At 30.5% G+C, this 20,291-nt stretch overlaps 1 protein-coding gene across 3 annotated transcripts in view; it reads right to left on the bottom strand.

The window, feature by feature from the left end:
- Positions 1-20,291, bottom strand: part of LOC116769093 (uncharacterized) — a 109,875-nt gene that overhangs the window by 77,741 nt on the left and 11,843 nt on the right. For all 3 annotated transcript variants that reach the window (XM_032660089.2, XM_032660092.2, XM_032660090.2), the window contains exons 2-3: positions 13,357-13,393; positions 9,460-9,688 (exon numbers count right to left, since the gene is read on the bottom strand). In XM_032660089.2, the coding sequence (XP_032515980.2) occupies positions 9,460-9,611 (152 nt within the window). In that variant the 5' untranslated portion in view covers positions 9,612-9,688; positions 13,357-13,393. The remainder of the gene's footprint in view (positions 1-9,459; positions 9,689-13,356; positions 13,394-20,291) is intronic.

Raw genomic sequence — 20,291 nt, 5'->3', positions numbered from 1 at the left:
AAGTATTATAACTATTCAAAAATAGAATTCAGCTGCGACAGTAATGATTATCTACATTTATTGTTTTGGTAATAATTAAGTAAATCAAAGTCATTGCGCTGTCCTTTGTAAAATAAGTCTGGGTGTAGCCGTCAAGGGCTTTAAGCGGCCATGACCCTGCGGGTACAGGGATTCAGCGTACATACAGACAAGCAATGACAGTTTGTTCAACTTCACTTCAGCTGGTACATTGAATAATCCAGGGATTATTGAAGATCAGCTATATAACCGACGGAATAATAAATCTTTGAACTGAGTATGGCTTCATATGCAGTTTGCGTTTTATATTCCTTGCAAGGATAATATTTGGAAAATTATATTAGATTAAAGTGATATATTTTTTTTTTTATATAAGAAAATATGACACGGAAACCTCCTTATGGAGCATAACCAGAACATTTGTATTTGCACGTTATTTTGGAGGAGCGTGCAACTGAAAAGATATTTATTTTATTCATAAAATAGAGTACATTTTGGGCTGGTAGTGTAACAGGGTGGTGTAATGGTCTCATTTGATCATGTAAGAGAGTATGGGTAGACGAGCAACCTAAATTTTTCATATACAAGCTCTCCCGACATACACAAAATTGAACATTTCATTTTTTCATTATAAAATATATAACAAAAATATTATAAGCGAATTCTTTTTTAAATAAACTACCTGGTAATATTTCGCTGTGCAAAATATATTTATGTAGTATTACAAAAAATAATAATTTTCAGACGTCAATATCTTTTCTATAAAAATTCGAACATATTTATAAACCACTTATTTTAAACCACAAACCGAGGACAGCCTATATATTCTGGATTAACACACGATTTTTTCATTGGGTATTGACCCATGCTTTACTTACAATAGTATTCACTAATAGGAGTATTTAGCATTTAGAACATGAATTTTAAATTTCATTTCAATTTTAGTATTGTCTAGACAGAGACAATTCAATACAATTAGATTAAGCTTCTTACAATGTACAGAGGTACTAAACGTTTGGGAGCAACCTCGTGATGATTATGCGGTCTTGGTCTCTATAAAATATATAAAATAATGTTTTAGGGTTATATTATAATCATTTCGATATTTTCTGTTCATAGTTGGCGTGTGGAAGATAAGAATGGGTAGCTTTTACATATTGGTTGTCGTTACACTGTGGGACGACAACGTTTATCGGGCACCCGCCATTATAGGAATATTCATTTACAATAACAGGATACGACACCAATACGATATATCGCGATATTATAAAAGTATAAATTTAAATACTATCTGTTCTCTGCAATCAGACTTACATGTTCGAATTCTATAACAAAATCAAGTACCTAATACATTTTTTAATATAAAAATATTGGTATTTTAAATAAAAAAATATCGTAAAATTTAATGAAAAGATTAAAAAAATCTTATTTATAACGTTAGTAAGATTCCGAATATTTTTTGTTTGTCTATAACTAATAGTACCTACCATAACATACCCCACGTCTTTATAACTCAATAAGTACGATGCTATATCTCCAACTAATTCGTTATATTTCTATAAATAAAACTTTTCTCATATATTTTCATTATCTTATATAATTTAATACGTAACGTGAAACATAAACAGACTTGGCGACAGAAAGAGCGCGATCGACTAATGACGACCCGGAAATTTTGTCAGAAATCTCATTACGCCCGGACTAAGGTTTAGTTGTTTGGCAAGAATTCAAGGATTCGGATTACGTACGCTTTTTGTTAAGCCCCTAATAAAAAACGTTGTTAACATATATATAAAGATTATTGGCATTATGATATCAAACGGTCCAATAGTTCTTGCCGCTAATAAACGACTGGTTCATAATATCAAAATTAATTAAATATTTTTCGTTATTTAATACAAATACTTACGAGTATCGTGAGTTTATATCTTTTCGGCTATAATTCATTAATAGGAGAAGGTATATTTTTATAAGTAAAAGTTAAAAATATTATTCATTCTTAAAGCAAAAGATTTGTATAGCTTTAAAAATTGGAAGCCGTTCTGTACGTCGACTTGAAGATTTTAGTACCGAATAAGTCTATCAATAAATTTTATGTTTGACTAGGGCTTGTTTTTCGGCGCTGAGAAATATTGGTTCGATGTTATTCTTTCTACAAAAAATGTATTGGAACCATCAAATATTCTGATGACTAGTACAATATAAACATGGATTTTGACATGGATCCAACTAGTTACATACCAACGAAGCTGTGTATGTGTTAATTAGTGAGGTCTGTAGTATCAAACACGTCGTAAATTACTCAAACACGATCAATGAGGCCAAAATCACCATCAAGTGAAGAGCCCTTGTAGCCAATAAGGGCTGTGTCACGATTGTTTGTTGAGGGGCGATGTATTTGCTTTGTTAAGTGACGTCCTGATTGCTTGATACATACCAAATTCCTTTTGGAATCGATTTATTCAATTCAGTTATTATGTATTTGTTCATATGAGGCTACATACCCGAATATTCGGCCCTATTTTGGAACATCAAGTTTATATATAATATGTGGTTCGTATTACAGTTCTACATGTACCTAGTTTAAATATGTCGCTTATTCCATTCTTTAATAAATTACTTCCGAGAACAAAGATAAACTTTTGTTCCAATCAGTAAATTGTTTCTTTAACTGCTGAGATTTAAAAATATGTTTAGTCAACAGAAGACGACAACATTGTTCGCCGGATTGCAAACATTTCTTCGCCTTCAAAACTTTCTAGACATTACTTACATAGTTCAGTTCACGCAATTTCACGACCATTTTACTAAGATACTCTCAAACAATCTTCACAGGTGAAGTTGTATGGATTTTCGTCTAAACAAGGAAGGTGGAGAGGGCTTTATAAACTGGTGCCACTGTTGAATCTCAAGAGTATTAGTTGGACAAATACATGTAAAGGATTAAGGAGGTGGGGGTGAGAGTAGGTACTGTTTACTATGCCCCGGAGAGGTTAAGAAATGAAAACTACGAATTTTGTGTATGTTATCTATAACATATATATAATTTAACGTAAAAATATACCTATGATTGTGAATTTTACGGAAGATATTTTTTTATGTTCATACTACAAAATTTAGCGAATGAAGTAATTTTTCTAAAAAACACTGTACAAATTTAATTTACTTAATTTTTACAAAAAGGAAGATCTTATTTTATTATGATATAAAAACTTAAACTTTTGTATGTATTAAAACTTTAAAAGGCATGTCTGTCGTGATCGTTGGCGTTTGCTTCATGTTGAGGTATTATTTGTGTGACATGTCAATACCGCGAAGAAAACAGCAATAAAAATAATATAACATCATCCGAACATAAACACAAAAAGTTCTGTCTCCAGCTATCAACGCTATATGAATTATGGAATTTAGAACATAACATGAAAATATATTTTTTGAACTGATTTTAACTTTAAAATACTGTGAATTAAACAAAAGTCTCCGACAGTAGAAAGTAATTTATTGAACATGTAGACGTATAGTCATTTACTATGCAATATTTTAACAAACTTATTCAAAGTTTGAGCGAGGTATTACAGCAAAAATTTATAGCATCCAATAAAGTTATATTAAATAAACGAAGAGTCAACAACAAAACAATCAGTACTTAAGTAATACATACTGTTTACAATGGCAGAGTAACGTCCTATAGCTTGGACTATCAACTTCTATATTACACCGTCGTCTCATTTCCTTTTTGTTGCGTAGAAAGCATTCATTTACATAAATTTACCTATTGTTATCTGACGGTTCGGCCTCCATCTCCTCAGACATTCGAGAAACTTATTCCTTTTGAAAAGGAAATTTGATTCGTCGATACGATGCCGTATCGGAAACGAGTTAAGTAACACAGCAATACCCTCTCCTTTTGTTTTCTATGTTTGAGGAAAATGTTCAAATAAATAACAAACAAACCAGCATGGAATATTGATGGCCTGGTTTCTTTTACGGAATTTCTGTTTTGTAAGCATTTATATATTTTTATGTTTCCCGGCATAACGATTCGCAAAATAAACTGATAAAATAGTTTTTATATTTTTTCTTTTGTAATGCAATTACGAAAATACGTGTGTTCAACTTGATATAGGAGTTGCAAAATTCGAAAATAAAGTCTAATTAATATACGAAGTGTCATTAAAAAACATAGAAAAGTAGCGGTTATAATAAAAGTTATTACTACTTACTAATACTGTTATACAACACTTTTATGGGTATAAAACTTAATACTTTAAAGTTTAATACTATAGTAAGAACCTATATACACTGTTTAAGAGCTCGCGAGCAAAATAACTTAAAAAACAACAACGAACGAACCGTATTTCGGACGAAACATCGAAGTTAATGAAAGACATTTGTATGTAACCGAGTGAAGTGAGGCTCCTGGGCTCTATAGATATGTACTTATTACGTATCGATACCAACTATATTGTTAGCAATCGACTTTCTTTATGCGTGACTGTTTCAAAGATACGATCACGACTGATCAATAATAATTTATCAGATTTCCTTAAATCTGCATGATTAGTTTGCATTTTTCCATTCCTATTTCAAGCTATCTCTACTAAATGTGATTAAAGTGAACTGAAATATTAAGTTACGATACATAGTTCCTTTTACTTTATACCTATATAAATAATATATTTATTCTATAAAAACAAATCTCATAATAAAACGTAGAAAATATCTTTTAGTAAAATTTTAACTCTTATTAAGTATTTTACTGTAAGTTTTAGTAGATTCCAAGAAGAGCTTTTTCTTTTAGATTAAAATAAACTTTCAAAATAGATTAGATCTGCATTGGTTATCGTAATAAGGATATGTAATCGAACAGTAGACTTTCATTCTGTGTAACGGCCGTAGTCCGAGAGTTGGCCATTCGGCTCGGCTGATGTTCGAAGGCTTCTAGCAATGTTTTACCCGATCATAAAGCGAAAATCCAGTTCCGTTGCGGATCCTGAAGATAACATTATTCTACAATATTAATTTTTTCCCTTCTTTCTCCACTTATTTTATATCGTAACATTATAAATTGGAATGAGTACTTACTAGGCTAATTTAAGCGATGTCAATCTGAACTGATGTATACGGATTGTTATATAAAATAAATGAACGACGATATAAATATGCAAGTTTTTATTATTTTTTTTAAATAATGACGCTGACAGTTTAAAAGACATAAACTAAAATGTATATACATTTTTCATTAACTCATAACAAAGTAACATGAAAAAAACTTAATAGGTACACCTAGCTATTAAAAAAAAATTAGGCATAGTAACTTAAACGAAGTTACATGAATGTCAAGTATGTTTCACCGTGCATGTTATTGTTTTATACCTTATAAAGGTTTAATAATCGTCATATTCATGAGTCTTATTAAGAAGTTGGTAACGTTAATTATAATTTACATGTAAGTGGCTTAATATTTACAAATACTTACAAGCCTTTGATCGTCCGATACTAAGTAATTAAATCTACATTGTATATAAAAATTACCGGCTAGGAGGCTCGGAATGGGCTTAGGCTTCATTTAAATTCGAACTATTATTATCAATAGCATTTTCTGTTCTGAATAAGCTGATTACAGGAAAGTATGACCGACTATAATTAGCATTGAGGCAATCAAAACGTTTATAATATGTTCCCAGGGTTTCATCTGTAGTTGTAAAGAAGTTCCAACACTACAGCTACACGATCCAACGGATCTAAATAAAAAACTTTTTCTTACGCAACTTCGGCAATAAAATCGATGATCTTGTTTACGTTCAGAATAAAAAAGTTTCCTAGAATCATATATGAAAGTTCTAAAAAAAAAACAGAGTTTCATGAGCAAATCTTTACAGAAAGTATTTTTTCATGGGACTATCTATAAAGTTTCCGACCTTAACCATTGTGAATATACGCGTAAAACAACGAACAACCGTTCATTTAAGGTTGTTCAAGTTACGTCAGCTTATGAATAAAGAGGGTCGCCGCTGGAGGAAATAAGGGAGTTATTCAAAAGAAAAAAGTTTTAACGCAGAAAAAAACGCCGACTAAGCGTTGGATTATCGTCCACCGACGACAAGAGTTTTGCGGGATTGTTCCACATAAAATCTAATTCTAAATTAATCTGCGAGTAGAAAACTTCCCTCTTGAATTAATTTTTTCTCTTACTTCAACGAAAAGCTATGATATATATATAATTATAATATTATGTGACGAAACATAAATACCTAGTTTGATTTGAAATACAGTTATTCATGTAGAGTTTAAGGATGATGAAAACTATAACTAAAAAGCGTGTATTTTAATACTTTCTATATCTCCCCCTGAAATGTTCTTATATTTTAATTATAACATTTCACTGGTTCCCACGTAAATGGCGGATGGCTTTATAATTATTTTTCCAAATTCAGGCCTGTGATTCGTTCTACGCCATTACGGATGGCCGGGTTGTCGGTATAAGCCGCTTCAGTAACGAGATATCCGCTCAGCGTGAAATTGTGAAATTACCTTGACGCGACGCTCAACGCTTAAGGACGTCTATAATGTCTTGATAATTTAGTTTTATAGACACTATTTAAAAAAATTAAGCATTAAGTTTATATCTAAATTAAGTTATTTGTTACGTTATCTACTTTATTATACGTTCGGGTTAGACGTCAGACTTAAAAGGTTTATTCCATTATAGTTTGGGAATATTTAAGCAGACCGGTCGCGGTGTATAAACGCTAGGCAGCTTACACACTTGAGGCTTTGTTGCTAACGAGATAATGTTGCAAACTCGTCGCCCAGAAATTCGGTAATGAAGATAAAATAAAATATCTTTGCAACCTGTTATCCTATTTTTATATCTTACAGATTTCAATTTTGATTTAAAATATATCTTCATCTTATACCTATTTTGAAAAGATTTTCACAGCTTTTTACTTTTAATAAATGCAAATATGTTTTCTGTTAATTCATTATATATTCTGTTTCCGACGTCTAAAATGAATTCTCCCATGTAATTTTATATCATATATATCTAACACTGAATGAGGTTTTTAACTACACTTATTTATGCATGGTCAAAGTATAGTACCGTGAAATAAAAGGTAGCTGTTAAAAGCAAAAAAAAATATATTGTAACATAAGCAACCATTTATTAATAGTTTGCATATCAAATCAAGCGTTGAATAAAATAAGCAATTATAATATATATGTTAATTTTACAGACATTCTTAATTTAAAGTTAGTGATTTAACAAAAATAAACTTTATAAAACCTATAGAACGCAATGTATAATGATCTCTATATTTATAGGAATAGAATTCAACGTTATTTAAGTATCGTTGGTATGCATACCTATTTTTAAGAACGAAGATAAGTTAGTAAACACGTTTGTTTACATCTTAATAGTATTGGCGAGCTTTTGTACTTGGCGTCAGTATTAAGAAATTACAGTGCAGAGAAATATAATTGTCACTAGCATTCACGGTATTCAGACAGAGAACCTTTCTGGATTGTTACAGCGTTTAGTGATAGGTTCACAAGTAAAAAAAATAAACCTACCACATATTTTTAGATTCGTAAAAATACGATTTTATATATTTTATAGAAAACGTATAAAAAAAAACAAAAGTTCAATTTGCATATGAATATAACTCTGATACAATAGATTCGTCCTACAAAGGCCGAGAGGAGCGTTAACATAAATCAAGCGCACGCATGCGCCGCCCTGGGACGGCCCGAATTCAAAATGGCCGACTAAACAGAACAGCTGATCGGCTTTTTTTCCTCCATTTTGTTTCTGATACCTTTGATGGGTTCAATAATTTGAAGGTAGGTAGATGTTAACCTGGGCAGTCTACCGAGGGATTAAAAAAATTCTCATGTATGCTATCTAATATATTGTTGTTCAGGAGCCTGTTAAAGGCAAAGAAGATTTTATTCCCTTATTTCTTACTTTTAATTAATAGTTTTTAATTGAATGCTCTTTTGATAGATACATTACCTAATTAAAATGTTTGAACACTTACATATGTTTTAAATATGTATATACGAAGTTAAAATATAAAATAAAAAAGTATATAATTTTAATACAGTTTAAATCATTTATGAAAGGTAAAAAATGAAAATCAAAGTCATCAAAAACCGATATCTACAAAATATAATATTATTATGAACGTTGTTGTAAACGTACGTAGATCGCTTGACTGTAAATTTAACAACTCTTTAATCTCTTCAAAGGATAATATTTGACTCTGTGGATACAAGTTCGCTTGTTCCATCTTTATGATATCAACTTGACTCCGAAAGGATTAAGACTTAATACCACGCCTGGGGCCGAAATAAATTTAAGGTTTAGAAGCTTAAAAAGAAAAACTCGAACTGTACAGACAGATCAAAAGTTTATTAATTAAAGATAAAAGTTTGTTAAAACTAATATCCCTATATTAAAGTTACGCTTCACGTAAAAAAAATAGTTGAAATTTATTTGTTATCGCTCAATTGACTGATGTAAATGAGAAGGAGTGTAATGAATTTTAGATCGGCAGCCTATAAAACGGGACATTTAATTATTTTAGAGGCTTATTGTGCTCCCGACTATACGTTACTTTGTTGCTTGTAGATTCACTTGAGGAATGATCACCCAGAATAGGTACATTAGCTTATCCACTTTATCGGACATAGACTGTTTTGCAACGATTGTCTTCAATTAATTTTAATTTTAGTACTTAAATACATGCAATTTACTATATGGAAGTCAGCTGCAGCGAACGGAATGGAATTCAGAAATGTATTCAGGACGATTTAATTTTATTTCTTTCGCCGTCTGAATGGTAGGTAATTGTAGGCTGCGAAGGGTTTCACTTTAGGGAATAATTGTACAACGCCGAAGCTCCCGCTTTAATGTAAGGGTGTATCGGTCCGTTATTTCAGTCTACGTTATGCTTATAATTCTGGACCAAGGACGGAAATTATCCGGGGAACGAGTTTCGTAAAAGCTGGCGATGTCATCTAATGGGACAACGAGTCCCTCAACTTGTTCCAGTAATGTGGAGCATAACTTTAATTTTGTTTATGAGTCCACGATTAATTTTGATGGTTATAAAACCGTTTCCAGCAGTTATTTTTGCGACTAATTTAACTTTTGGCTATCTAGTATAAACTGAACTTGATAATTACCTTGATATGGTGAAAGTTTCATAATTCTTTATGTATGGTGTATTATATTAAAATATTTATTGAACTATGGTCTTAAAAAATGTTTATTGTCAAAGATATTTATTTCTTTAAAAGTACCTACATTTAAGATAAAGACGAAGCGTCACTGGGTAGGTACTTACTTAAGATAAAACATAAATTTTCTTCGACTATAAACAAATCTTGAAATAAATAACGATACATTTTAATATTATTTAAATATATACTTACAATTTAAATCGGTAGTCATCATCTGTAGCACTGCACAACACTGAATAATTTAAAATAATGAAAAGCTTGGACATCCGTCCCGGGGGCGATGCCCATTTTAAAAATGCACTGCACTTGTGCTTTAATACCGGGTTGCAGGTTGGTCGGAACATCCGGGATAACAGTCTCGTAAAGGAACTGGTCCCGCATTGAAGATATGCTGAATAAAATATGATCCACCCAGGATGCCCTAAATAAACAATCTGGTTGCTATACTAAGAAACATCATCTTAAGAAAATTGCTCAGAAAATACTAAACAGAATTCTTATAAAACTAAATATGTAGTAACCAAAAACTAAGCTGTATTTAATAATAAATACTGATTTAATATTTATTTAAATTAAATAAATACAGAACTTTTTTTAATCTAATCAAATAATGTTATGAACTGAAACAAAAACAAATAACTCGTCTTTAATGAGTTAACTAATAAAAAATTCTATTTCGTATAAAGTCACCGTCATAAATCGAAACGGCAAAGTCAATTTATTCTAATTAGTACAAATTGCTGCCTAAATGTATAATACGAAGAACAGTGGGGATCCCGAAAAAGACAATATCATTGGAAGAATAATAATCTGCTATCGGAATTTGATTAAGGGTAAACATTTTAATTTTCGACTTCAGAATATTGATCAAGATAACATTTGTGTAAGTCACGGAGTATGATTATAGAATATAATTAATGTCATTAGAATTGAATGGCTCGTTGTATAAAATGCATCGTTAATAATAAATGTCTTAATAATTTTAGAAAACCCATTAAATATCTTACAGGTGAATTGGGTGTTTAAATCACCTGCTTATATTTTCAACATCATGTATACGTACCTACCATCGTTTATTGTTTACACATACAATGACTTTCGACTTAATTAAAAGATATTAATATAAATTTATGCCATCGTAATCATAATGCAAATGGTATATAATAAATTAATTTTTGTTTTTCATTCTGGAGGGTCCGCTTTACATTGTAAACATTTACAAGTTATTAAAAGAGGGTATCAGTTGTTATATATCGCACCAAGTTCCAAACCACAATATTAGCATCGTTTCGTTAGATATAACGAGAGTATAATGCTGAGTTAACTGCAAATTGGAGGCGCTCATTCGGTGGCGACGTAACTTTTGCATAATCAACTTGCAACGCAGTTCCGATGCAAATGTGAGCTTCAACCAGAAATGAATTTTAAGAAGCGAGCCCCCCATTGCGAGCTTCTTCGTTTATTATGAGAGAGCGTTGTATGCGGCCATGTTGATTCATATATTTTTGCATACTTCAAATCCTTATTCACATTCATCCTTATTATTATATTTCTTTATAAAAAAGTATTTTCACCTAGGAGGTATACTCATTAGGTAGAAAATATTATAGATGTAGCTACCTACACAAGCATAACTTCTAATATTTAAATGATGTTATCAAATGTTATGTAACGCATTCATAATGCTTATTTATAGAGAAACCGAGGCTCGTAACGAATAGTTATAAGTCTAATCGCATTTGTAAGTACATCGGACGTCAATTTTTATGGATCTCGTGAAGATTATCACGTATCAAAATATTCATATATGCGGTAAATGTACGACAATCCGTTTCGACAGCTCCGATAGCTAAGGACGAGTTCAAATAACACAACTATACACGACTGCCACATAACGAATAGAAATGTTTATTTTATAAAGAAATTCGGCTTAGCAGTCGTAAATATCGATGTAAATAGCAACTTTAAGAATGAAATTATCTATTTTAAACACTAACGTATACGTGAGATGGATCAGATCGAAATAAATAGAAATCATCTAAATAATGTACACTGCATATGAGAAAAATATATTTCTTTTGTTTTATTTGATGTAAGTCATACACCTGATATCAAATAAGGCAGCGAGTCTGCAAACGTCAACAGCCAATGATATACAGTGAGCAAACGCGCTCTGACTTACAACTATTGGTATGAACCTTTTGGTTTAAGTCATAAGCGATATCACTGTTAAATATTTACAAAAATAATACTAATGAACATTAGCACCATAGGCATTTTATAGGAAAAACTTAAATTATTTGCTTCAATTAAATATTTTATATGATTACTTACATTTGGAGGTAGCCCTAAAAATTTATAGGTATCAATAATATTTAATAACTAACATTCATTTTATCCAAATGTAATAACTAGATTGATAATCTGCTAAACAAAAATAAATATATACTATTACAAATGCCACCAAAATCTCAATTTAAATGATTATTAGGTACTTTTTTACAAGTCGTATGTAATGTACGTTCTTTCATCAAGAAAACTAAATTCTTGTTTAACTTTATTTTATGGGCTATCGCTCTAAGCTTGTAAATAGGACCAAAGAAATACACCTTTTCATACGTGGAACTTTTACGTAAGCTCCACTGCATTACGTTGGGAGGAAATTTATTTTGGGCCTAGATATGAGCCTACCTGAGACACGGTAAATATAATAAGATACGTCCAACGGCATTCGTAAAATATGTTATAAAAGTGTATTAAAGTTATACATCTTGTTTCATTCCGAGTTATACTATTTTGTTATTATTAAAAATATTTTTTTTATATAATAATTGCTATTAATTTAATTAAATACGTCTGAAATAAGAAATAGTTAATCTTCATAAAAGTTTTCTCGAACATTAAATTTATATAAGTAAATTAAATGTTAGAATTAAAGATTGTATTTTACATAATTTTCTTAAGTAAAGTCCATCGCTTTGTAGGTACGAGCAATGCGTCTCCGTCTTCAATCTAAATAATTGACGGGATTCACTGTCCGTTTACAAATACTTGATAGCACAAGGGCTGCGTAGAGCTGTCTTGAGAATATTAAATGAAGGTAGAAACATAACACAGAAAAATATTCTTATACAGACAGTACATCCTCCAGTTCTTGAGTTATTTATTCTAACAGAAATGTTTAAGTGTAAACAATGAGTATCGTACAGGTAAATTTTAAATTAAAAATATATAGAAAAATGATAAATAAAATTTGTATTCATAGATGAAGGAATTTTCGTTTTCAATGTATTTATTATTTTTTTGCGAAGGATGTACCATTTTGATATAATAAATAGTTTAAAGGATGACATATAAACAAAAATCTACTCTGTGCCTTATATTTTATGCATATAAAAGTAAAGGGTGGAAGTAAGAAGTAAAAGAGGAAAAAAAAAGTATTATTAGTCTCTCACCGAAATGGAATTGGATCGTTTGAAGGCGAAACTTTCAGAGAAAATTCTTGCATCTTACGCTTTACTTAGCTGCGGGCACCATCATACTTTTACGTTTAGGTACATTTAAGACAATTTCGAGTTATGAAACAAAATGATATTCCTACAGTAATAATTCCTTGTTTTTGCTAAGGCTGTAACTATATGAAATAAATCCTAAGTTTATATGTAATCCCAGGTATTAAAAGTAATTTGGTTCAAGAATAATGTGATAAATGTGTGCTAAACAATTGGTTTTTTATTAACAAAAAAATATATATTCCTTTATATTTATAACCAAGAACCTTGTATAGTAATTAATACGTTGATTGTAAATCGACCTGTCAAATGTTGATCTTATTGAGACGGTCAGATTCTTTATTCGTCTCTTTGTATTCGCCGCTAATGTGATAAAAGTTAGGGCAGAATATTCCTGGGCGGGTTCATTGTCAAGTTATTCGGGGTTAGAGTTATGAGCGGGACAGGTGCGAAGTCGAATTAACATCTTGTATAAACTCGACTCCACGACACCGACTTAATGAATCCCTGGGAACTATTAATGTAGTGAAGTTTTTTACTAACTATTATGATTAACGGCTTCGCATTTCCGACCAACCTGCTCGTTTTAATTAGTCACACAATCCACTATGTACCTGGAACAAAAGAAAAAAAAATTAGGTAATGTTACTTAGAAAGTACCTACTGGCAACAAAATTTTAAAAGAATCGGTTTATTGAACTTATTTATGCAAATTAATAAACTGTTAAATAAATAAAAATTGTAAGCAGACGGCGACCAATGTAGCAGGCGTGAGACTAAATCGTTTCTTTAATAAAACAAGCGGATACACTGTCATTGACCCCGTATTTAAATAGCAGATATCTGATATAGTTGGTGTTATCATTTAAGAGCTTTTATTAAAAAGACATTATTCTCTACACGACACAAATGAATTCATGTAACTGGAGGTTCCCGTCTACAATGTTTACGTTGGTAAAGAAACTTTCAATACAATTTCCTCAAAATTCCGTGAACCGATACCAAGAGAGCCCTTTACGCGGCTCGGGTTATAAAAATTAATTGAACCACGCGAATGTCATCAAAACGATAAAATTACAATTCACAGGCGCCAGATGCACGTCGCTTTACTGCGGAAAGTAAATTGAAAATACAGTTACAGACGATTGTTATAAAATTATTGTTTTTCTATTAAAAATTCCATTTCCAATATTCCTTCAGACAATTGCTATGATATGACGCAATGTGTTCAGGACGTGTAACTCACTTGTATATATAATGTTATCGTGTTCAGTATATGAACATTTGATTATAATAAAAATAATAATCACAGCGTGAACGATAGTGAATTTAATCTTAAGTTATATAATTAATAAACGACTAAAAATATTCTTTAAATTTTCATTCAAATACACACAAGCGCTTATCGGATCAGTAATCTTTGGAATAACTCCTCGAAACAACTGGCATTTTGATTCAAGCTTTCAGTGAATGTATCTTTCATGTTAAAAAAATAATTATACGAAAGACATTCCTTTTAGTACAATCTTTAAAATAAATTATGTTTTAAATTTCAGCGTTGACGTAATCATAAAATTTACATGAAAGTTTCGTTTTAATATTTAGATGAGGATATATTTTTAGCTGCTTTTTAACTGAGACGGTCTCCGCCCTGCAACATAACATTTTGTTATTGATTGGACAGAAAGACGCACTGTCTATTTTGATATGAATTTTTAAGAATCTTTCGCTATTCCTACTTTATATAGTTTTTTATGAATCGGAAGAAACGGGCGTGGAATTTTTAAACAGTTCAATAAGTGTACCCATATTTTTAACTATAATATTACTTTGTTACTAATTGTGGCATAAAAATATTAAATATGTACTTATGGATGTTATTAAATAAACGTTATTGCCAGCAAACAATAATTTCTTATTATAGGAATTATTAATTAAACACATGTGTAGTCTTTACTGCAACCTTTTGAATAATAAAATATACATATTCCGTATCGATATTTTTGGTACAAAACCAATTTTCATAGGTACCTGCAAGTTTTATATTGAACATAAACGAAATGTGTCGGTATATATACCTATACATGTAAGTATATAAGCTTGTATTCATATACATATAGGTATAATCCAACAACCTTATCTATATTATTATACGTTTAATAATTAAGTTTTCATGAAAATATATATTTCAGTCGCATTTTAACTCCAAAACTATTTTATAAATAATATAAATAAAAAAAAATCATTTTCTTTAAAAAACAATTTCTTTATATTTTCCACTATAATTTAAGTGTAAGTTAAAAAAGTAACTACCTATAAATAACTATTAATTTGTACCCATACCCAATTCATATACATTATAATAAAACGATACTACATTTAATTATTCTGTACAGAACCGAGTAAAGGTTACCATAATGTGTCCGCTCTCATATTTCATATCTACGGAGCGCAACCTTCGTATATTATGTCATTCTATTTCTCATATAAACGATATGTTATATGTACTTTCATCTTAATAGTTTTCTATGCTTGAGGAAACCTTAATTTATATTCCTAAGAAAAATTTTACAATTACGGTTTTCAATACATCCATGTATTGTACAATGACCTTTATATATTATATTCATAGGTCTACTTTCCGATCGACAAATTCTCAATATGTTCGCGTATCTTATCTTCGGTTATGAATAGTAGGCTCAGAAGCAATGTCGCACTAAGATAAAGGTACTGACGGTTTGCAATAACAATAATGGTGAACGCAACTCGGCGACCTGCCAGAGTCCTATCGATCGAAATTTCTAACCAGCGTAAGATGATCGCCGAAATCATCTTCAACGAAGGCAAAATAATCAGTTCGTTAGATATAAGGGGACTCCGGTGTGTCGTCTTATATTGGCCGTGCTTTCTTCAAGTAGGTCAGAGGGAAAATTTACAAACACTACTGGATTTTGCGAACGTTGATTTTTTTAATCAGCGGATCTTTCCGGGTCAATGCAAATGCAAAGTTTGTCATAAAATGTGTATCTACAAGATATTGCCGTAGATTTCTATATTATGAATCAAGTTAAACAAGAACACATTTGACGTCTAAAATAGGTTTTGAGATTTTCAAAACCTTTTAAGATAATTTTGTTTTTATGGAGTCCAATTGAAACTGGTCGTAAGTTTTTAGAATAAGGAATCAAAATATTTGTCGTATCCTCTAAAAGTTATTTAAGTTTCAAGTTTTTATTGTACAAGATGATTTTGTTTGTTCTGACACAAGTACAAAATTTCTATGAAATATAAATATGACTTATTCCAAAGTGAGTTTTTTTTATTAAAACATAAACTGAACCGTTCACATGACTAACCTATGAAGGGTAATTTGTACTTTCAACACAACCATTGTACCTTGAACTGAGACACTCAATTCTTTCTACGAAATCTGTCTCAATTTATGGAAAACGATGAAGGAAAGAAGAATCAAGATAAAATGGCCACGTTTAAGATGCTATGGGCCTTTCCGCAGTTTGTGTCGACGATTAAAAGCACTTTAGATAAAATATGTAAAGGTCACGATTACGTCACGGAATTGAAGAGCCTTAAGCGGTTGAAATTCTTACTTAAGTATGCTTTTTGTAGGCCCTCGTCTTGAAGGATATTTTACATATATTACTCTGAAATTATTATTGACGGTCGTTTATTGTCGGTTATTTAAATCACTTTATGGTCACCAAACAAATACATTCAGTATTTACAAAACAATTTGTATTTTATATAGGAAACACTTTAAATCAAACTTTTATTTTTTAATACGTCGATACAAACGCCTTCCTGTGTAATAATCTAATAGGTGTATATAAAACGTTTGCACGATAACATCAATTTAAATGTGATGCATACAGCTCATTAAAGTCGCTTTCAATAAAAAAATACAAAGAAAATTCTACTTAAAGTATAATAAAAAAATTATAGAAAATGTACTCATTAACTATAACATTTATGACGTAAAAATTACCCATTTATTAAACATTTTTATAACTGTAAACTGGCAATAATATTATCCTGTTTATTCCATTGGTACGGTTTTAGCTGTTGTTTTCCCTACTTTCGGTGAACGTAAAAAGTTTTCCCGATTACTCTAATATTCGTGCGAATCAAACAGCTCATTACGGTTAATGTTTCGGTTTGCTTTGTAATTAGAGAGTTTTTTAGATGAAAACTTTACGTGGATGTAGGGAATGTAAGTGTCCGACGGCACGCCACCTCGCGTGTGCGACGGTGCCCGCCCATAAAACAAATGCTAAGAACTGTAGGCCTATTGACGTTACATTGGCAGAATATTGCCTAGCTTTATCGTTGTTAGTTATGTCTACCTGAAATTAATTCTAAATATAACTCATCTTTTCATTTTTCATTTGTTACAATCTTTTTTTGCAGGAAACTGTTAGGACCTTTTCATTTATTTTCAGCGGTATGTAGAATTTAGTTGATATTTGTATGTTATATATATACGATATATATATACTTTAAGTTATAGTTATTTATAAATAAAGTTTTTTTGTAAATATTATATGAATATTGTTTTCATGCTTCAGTATCCATTAAAATACCTCCAACTAATAATCTTAAACAAAGAATTAATTTCTTAATTTGGTTTTGTACAACTCACACCTAATAACCTGCCTGTATTTTTTTTATAAATAATACAAGTCAACCCTAAAACCTGTTGGATCAATTTAAGTCTTCATACTAATTCCATATTATATTAAAATGTCCATACACGCGTAATCCTATGTCGAGTAGGTATGTATATGTTCATACATGTTCATAATTAAAAAACGCTTTTAATATTTTTAATTCTGTCGTATTCATACAATAAAGCCATGAAAGTTATTAAGGTACATTAAATGAACAGGACACTATAAGGATTCATACAATGTATGTATGTAAATGAGTCGACGCAACTTATTCTTGGTAAATGAATGGGCGGTTCACATCGACTTGTACGGATATTTTTTTCTTCTATATAAGTAGTTCCTTTATTGACGAGACGATACTCGGGTGTATTAACGTTTCTTATATTTGTTATAAATAATAATATGTAGATATTTTATAACTATTTAGAACTTTTTTACTCTTAAAGTGTGTATGTACTTATGGTACCTAAGTCGTTTACATGATGGGTTGCCCACGCAGCTAGCTTGTAGGTTATTTAACCCACACACTTGACTGTATCGGTACATTACTGGATGCTGTAGATATTTTAAGTTTTACTCAGGATTATAACAAAACGAAATGCTTTTAATGACTCGCTAATTTAATTATAGTAAAGATAACATTGTGTCAAAATTTTATATATAAAATTATACAACGTTCTGTTCGTTCTTGACATCTTTATTAATTTATTCGTAAAGCGACCCTCGCGTGTGACTTGCATTAAATCTGTTGAGTGATTGTTTTTAAAGATATATAGGAGCCTCATAATAGTTAGCATACGGGTGGCTTTGGTAGGCTTGTTTCTGACTATTTTCGAAGATTACTCACTGTAGGAAAACTACTCAGCTGTATGTGTATTATAGTTTGTGCTCCTTATATTGATAGCATATCATATTATTTATATTGTTCTGTTGTTTCTTCATTAATGTCACAATAAATTTATAATTTTACCCGTATACCTAATTGGTTCTGTTATACATTGTAGGGACCTACAGCTGACGAATACATAATGACATTCTCCGATTATAAAATGTATATACTTACACGCACACACAAACAGAACAACACACACAGATAGAGTATCGCAATCACTTAATTGAACGAACTAAAATATGACTTTACGTCTTCATACGAAAATCTCAACTGAACTAGCGTTCGTTTTAAATTGGTACTGTTATTGTAATAGAATATAAGTACAATGTCATCTGGCTTTTGTAAATTTATATTGCCATATAAATGTCTCGTCGCTATTGACACCGCAACCCTTTAAGTTTTTTGTGGGAGGTTTTTGCTCTACTTTTTAACAAACCGCATTACGTAAACAATGAAACGCTCGTGATCGAGTAAAAAAGTTTACAGTAACTTTTGTTATTGCGTAAAACTGACCGGCTATGGGAAAAATTAATTTGGATGAGGGTGACAATTTTTTAAAGGAATAATGTCGAGGAAAAATGTTTTTTTAAATTTATTTTAGGTTATGCTAAGTGAATAAATATTCTTTAAGATACTTAAGTACGCATTATTACTTACTTTTTAAGAAAATAAATAGACATTTAAAAATAATATATTTGATAATTAAATCTATATATATATATATATGTATGAATTATCTGTTTCTTAAGAAAAAATGGTCGAAGAGATACAAGCTTTTCCTACAGGTAATTCATTTAACTGATCACTAAAACGCATGGATCTGATATATTTAAGTAAAGATGCATGAAGTATGACATTATCTCCCTTTATACATGGATAACTGAATGTATATAATAAGTAATGAGAGGGAAAGAGATAGCTTTTTAATGTACTTTTATGTGTGCGTGTTCACTTAGTTCTGCCATTCGATACTAGATGGCGATACTCATATTATATTGAAAACTGTTTTATCGAAAGCTCTGCTACAATATTCAAAATAATATTAACAAATATTTCAACAATAATAATGTAATACATTTTTAAAATTCAAAAGAACAAATAAATTACTTTTTTGCGACACAGTGCTGCCAGTTTCTACAGCGGCTCTAGCTGGAACTATTTATTTCCTAAATGAACTTCAACAGCTTAAGTAATTCTATTTTTCATATCACAATAATTCTTACTACGTTCGTCACAAGGCCTATAATAGTATAGCTAATGTAGAAGCTTATGCTCTTAGATATAAGCACCCTTTTAATGTGTTATATTCGTTTTACGATTTAGCGAATTGTTTTCGCGCCAACTTAGGACGAGGCTGGATGTAGATTAAGTTCTAAGTTAAGTATAATTTTGCTTTATCAGCGTTGATATTTCTGCGATATCTCACTTTAAGGGATCCCATATAAATATGTAGAGCAAGACTATGAATATGAACACGTAAGTAATGCAACAGTTCGTCCAAATAATTGTTTACAAAAATAAAATATATCGAAGTAATGATAAAGTATAACTTTTTTTAATCTAAATATTGTTCTTCATTATTAATAAAACAATATATATTTTTAAATACAATAACATTTAACGACTCTATGTAACCTTTGGCAACTTTGCCTATGAAACACAGCTCTCGTAACCTTAAATATAAAATTCAAGATAAACTTAAAAAAGAAAGGCAATTTTTAGAACCAGAAAAATAACAATGACTATAAAATGTAAGTTTCAATAAATTTTACGTAAAAAAAAATCGAATTATACACTGGCTACAGTTACATTGACTAATACCCAAAAAGTGCTTCAATGTATTCAGTTAGTTAGAACTACTCTTAACAACTGTATTAAATAGGTACAAAAACTATATAGAGAAAAGAAGTGGAAAAAGTTCAAAGAGACCTCACA

Source organism: Danaus plexippus, chromosome 5, assembly GCF_018135715.1.
Source record: "Danaus plexippus chromosome 5, MEX_DaPlex, whole genome shotgun sequence".
Classification (NCBI taxonomy): domain Eukaryota; kingdom Metazoa; phylum Arthropoda; class Insecta; order Lepidoptera; family Nymphalidae; genus Danaus; species Danaus plexippus.
This window is presented reverse-complemented; position numbering and strand designations above follow the sequence as displayed.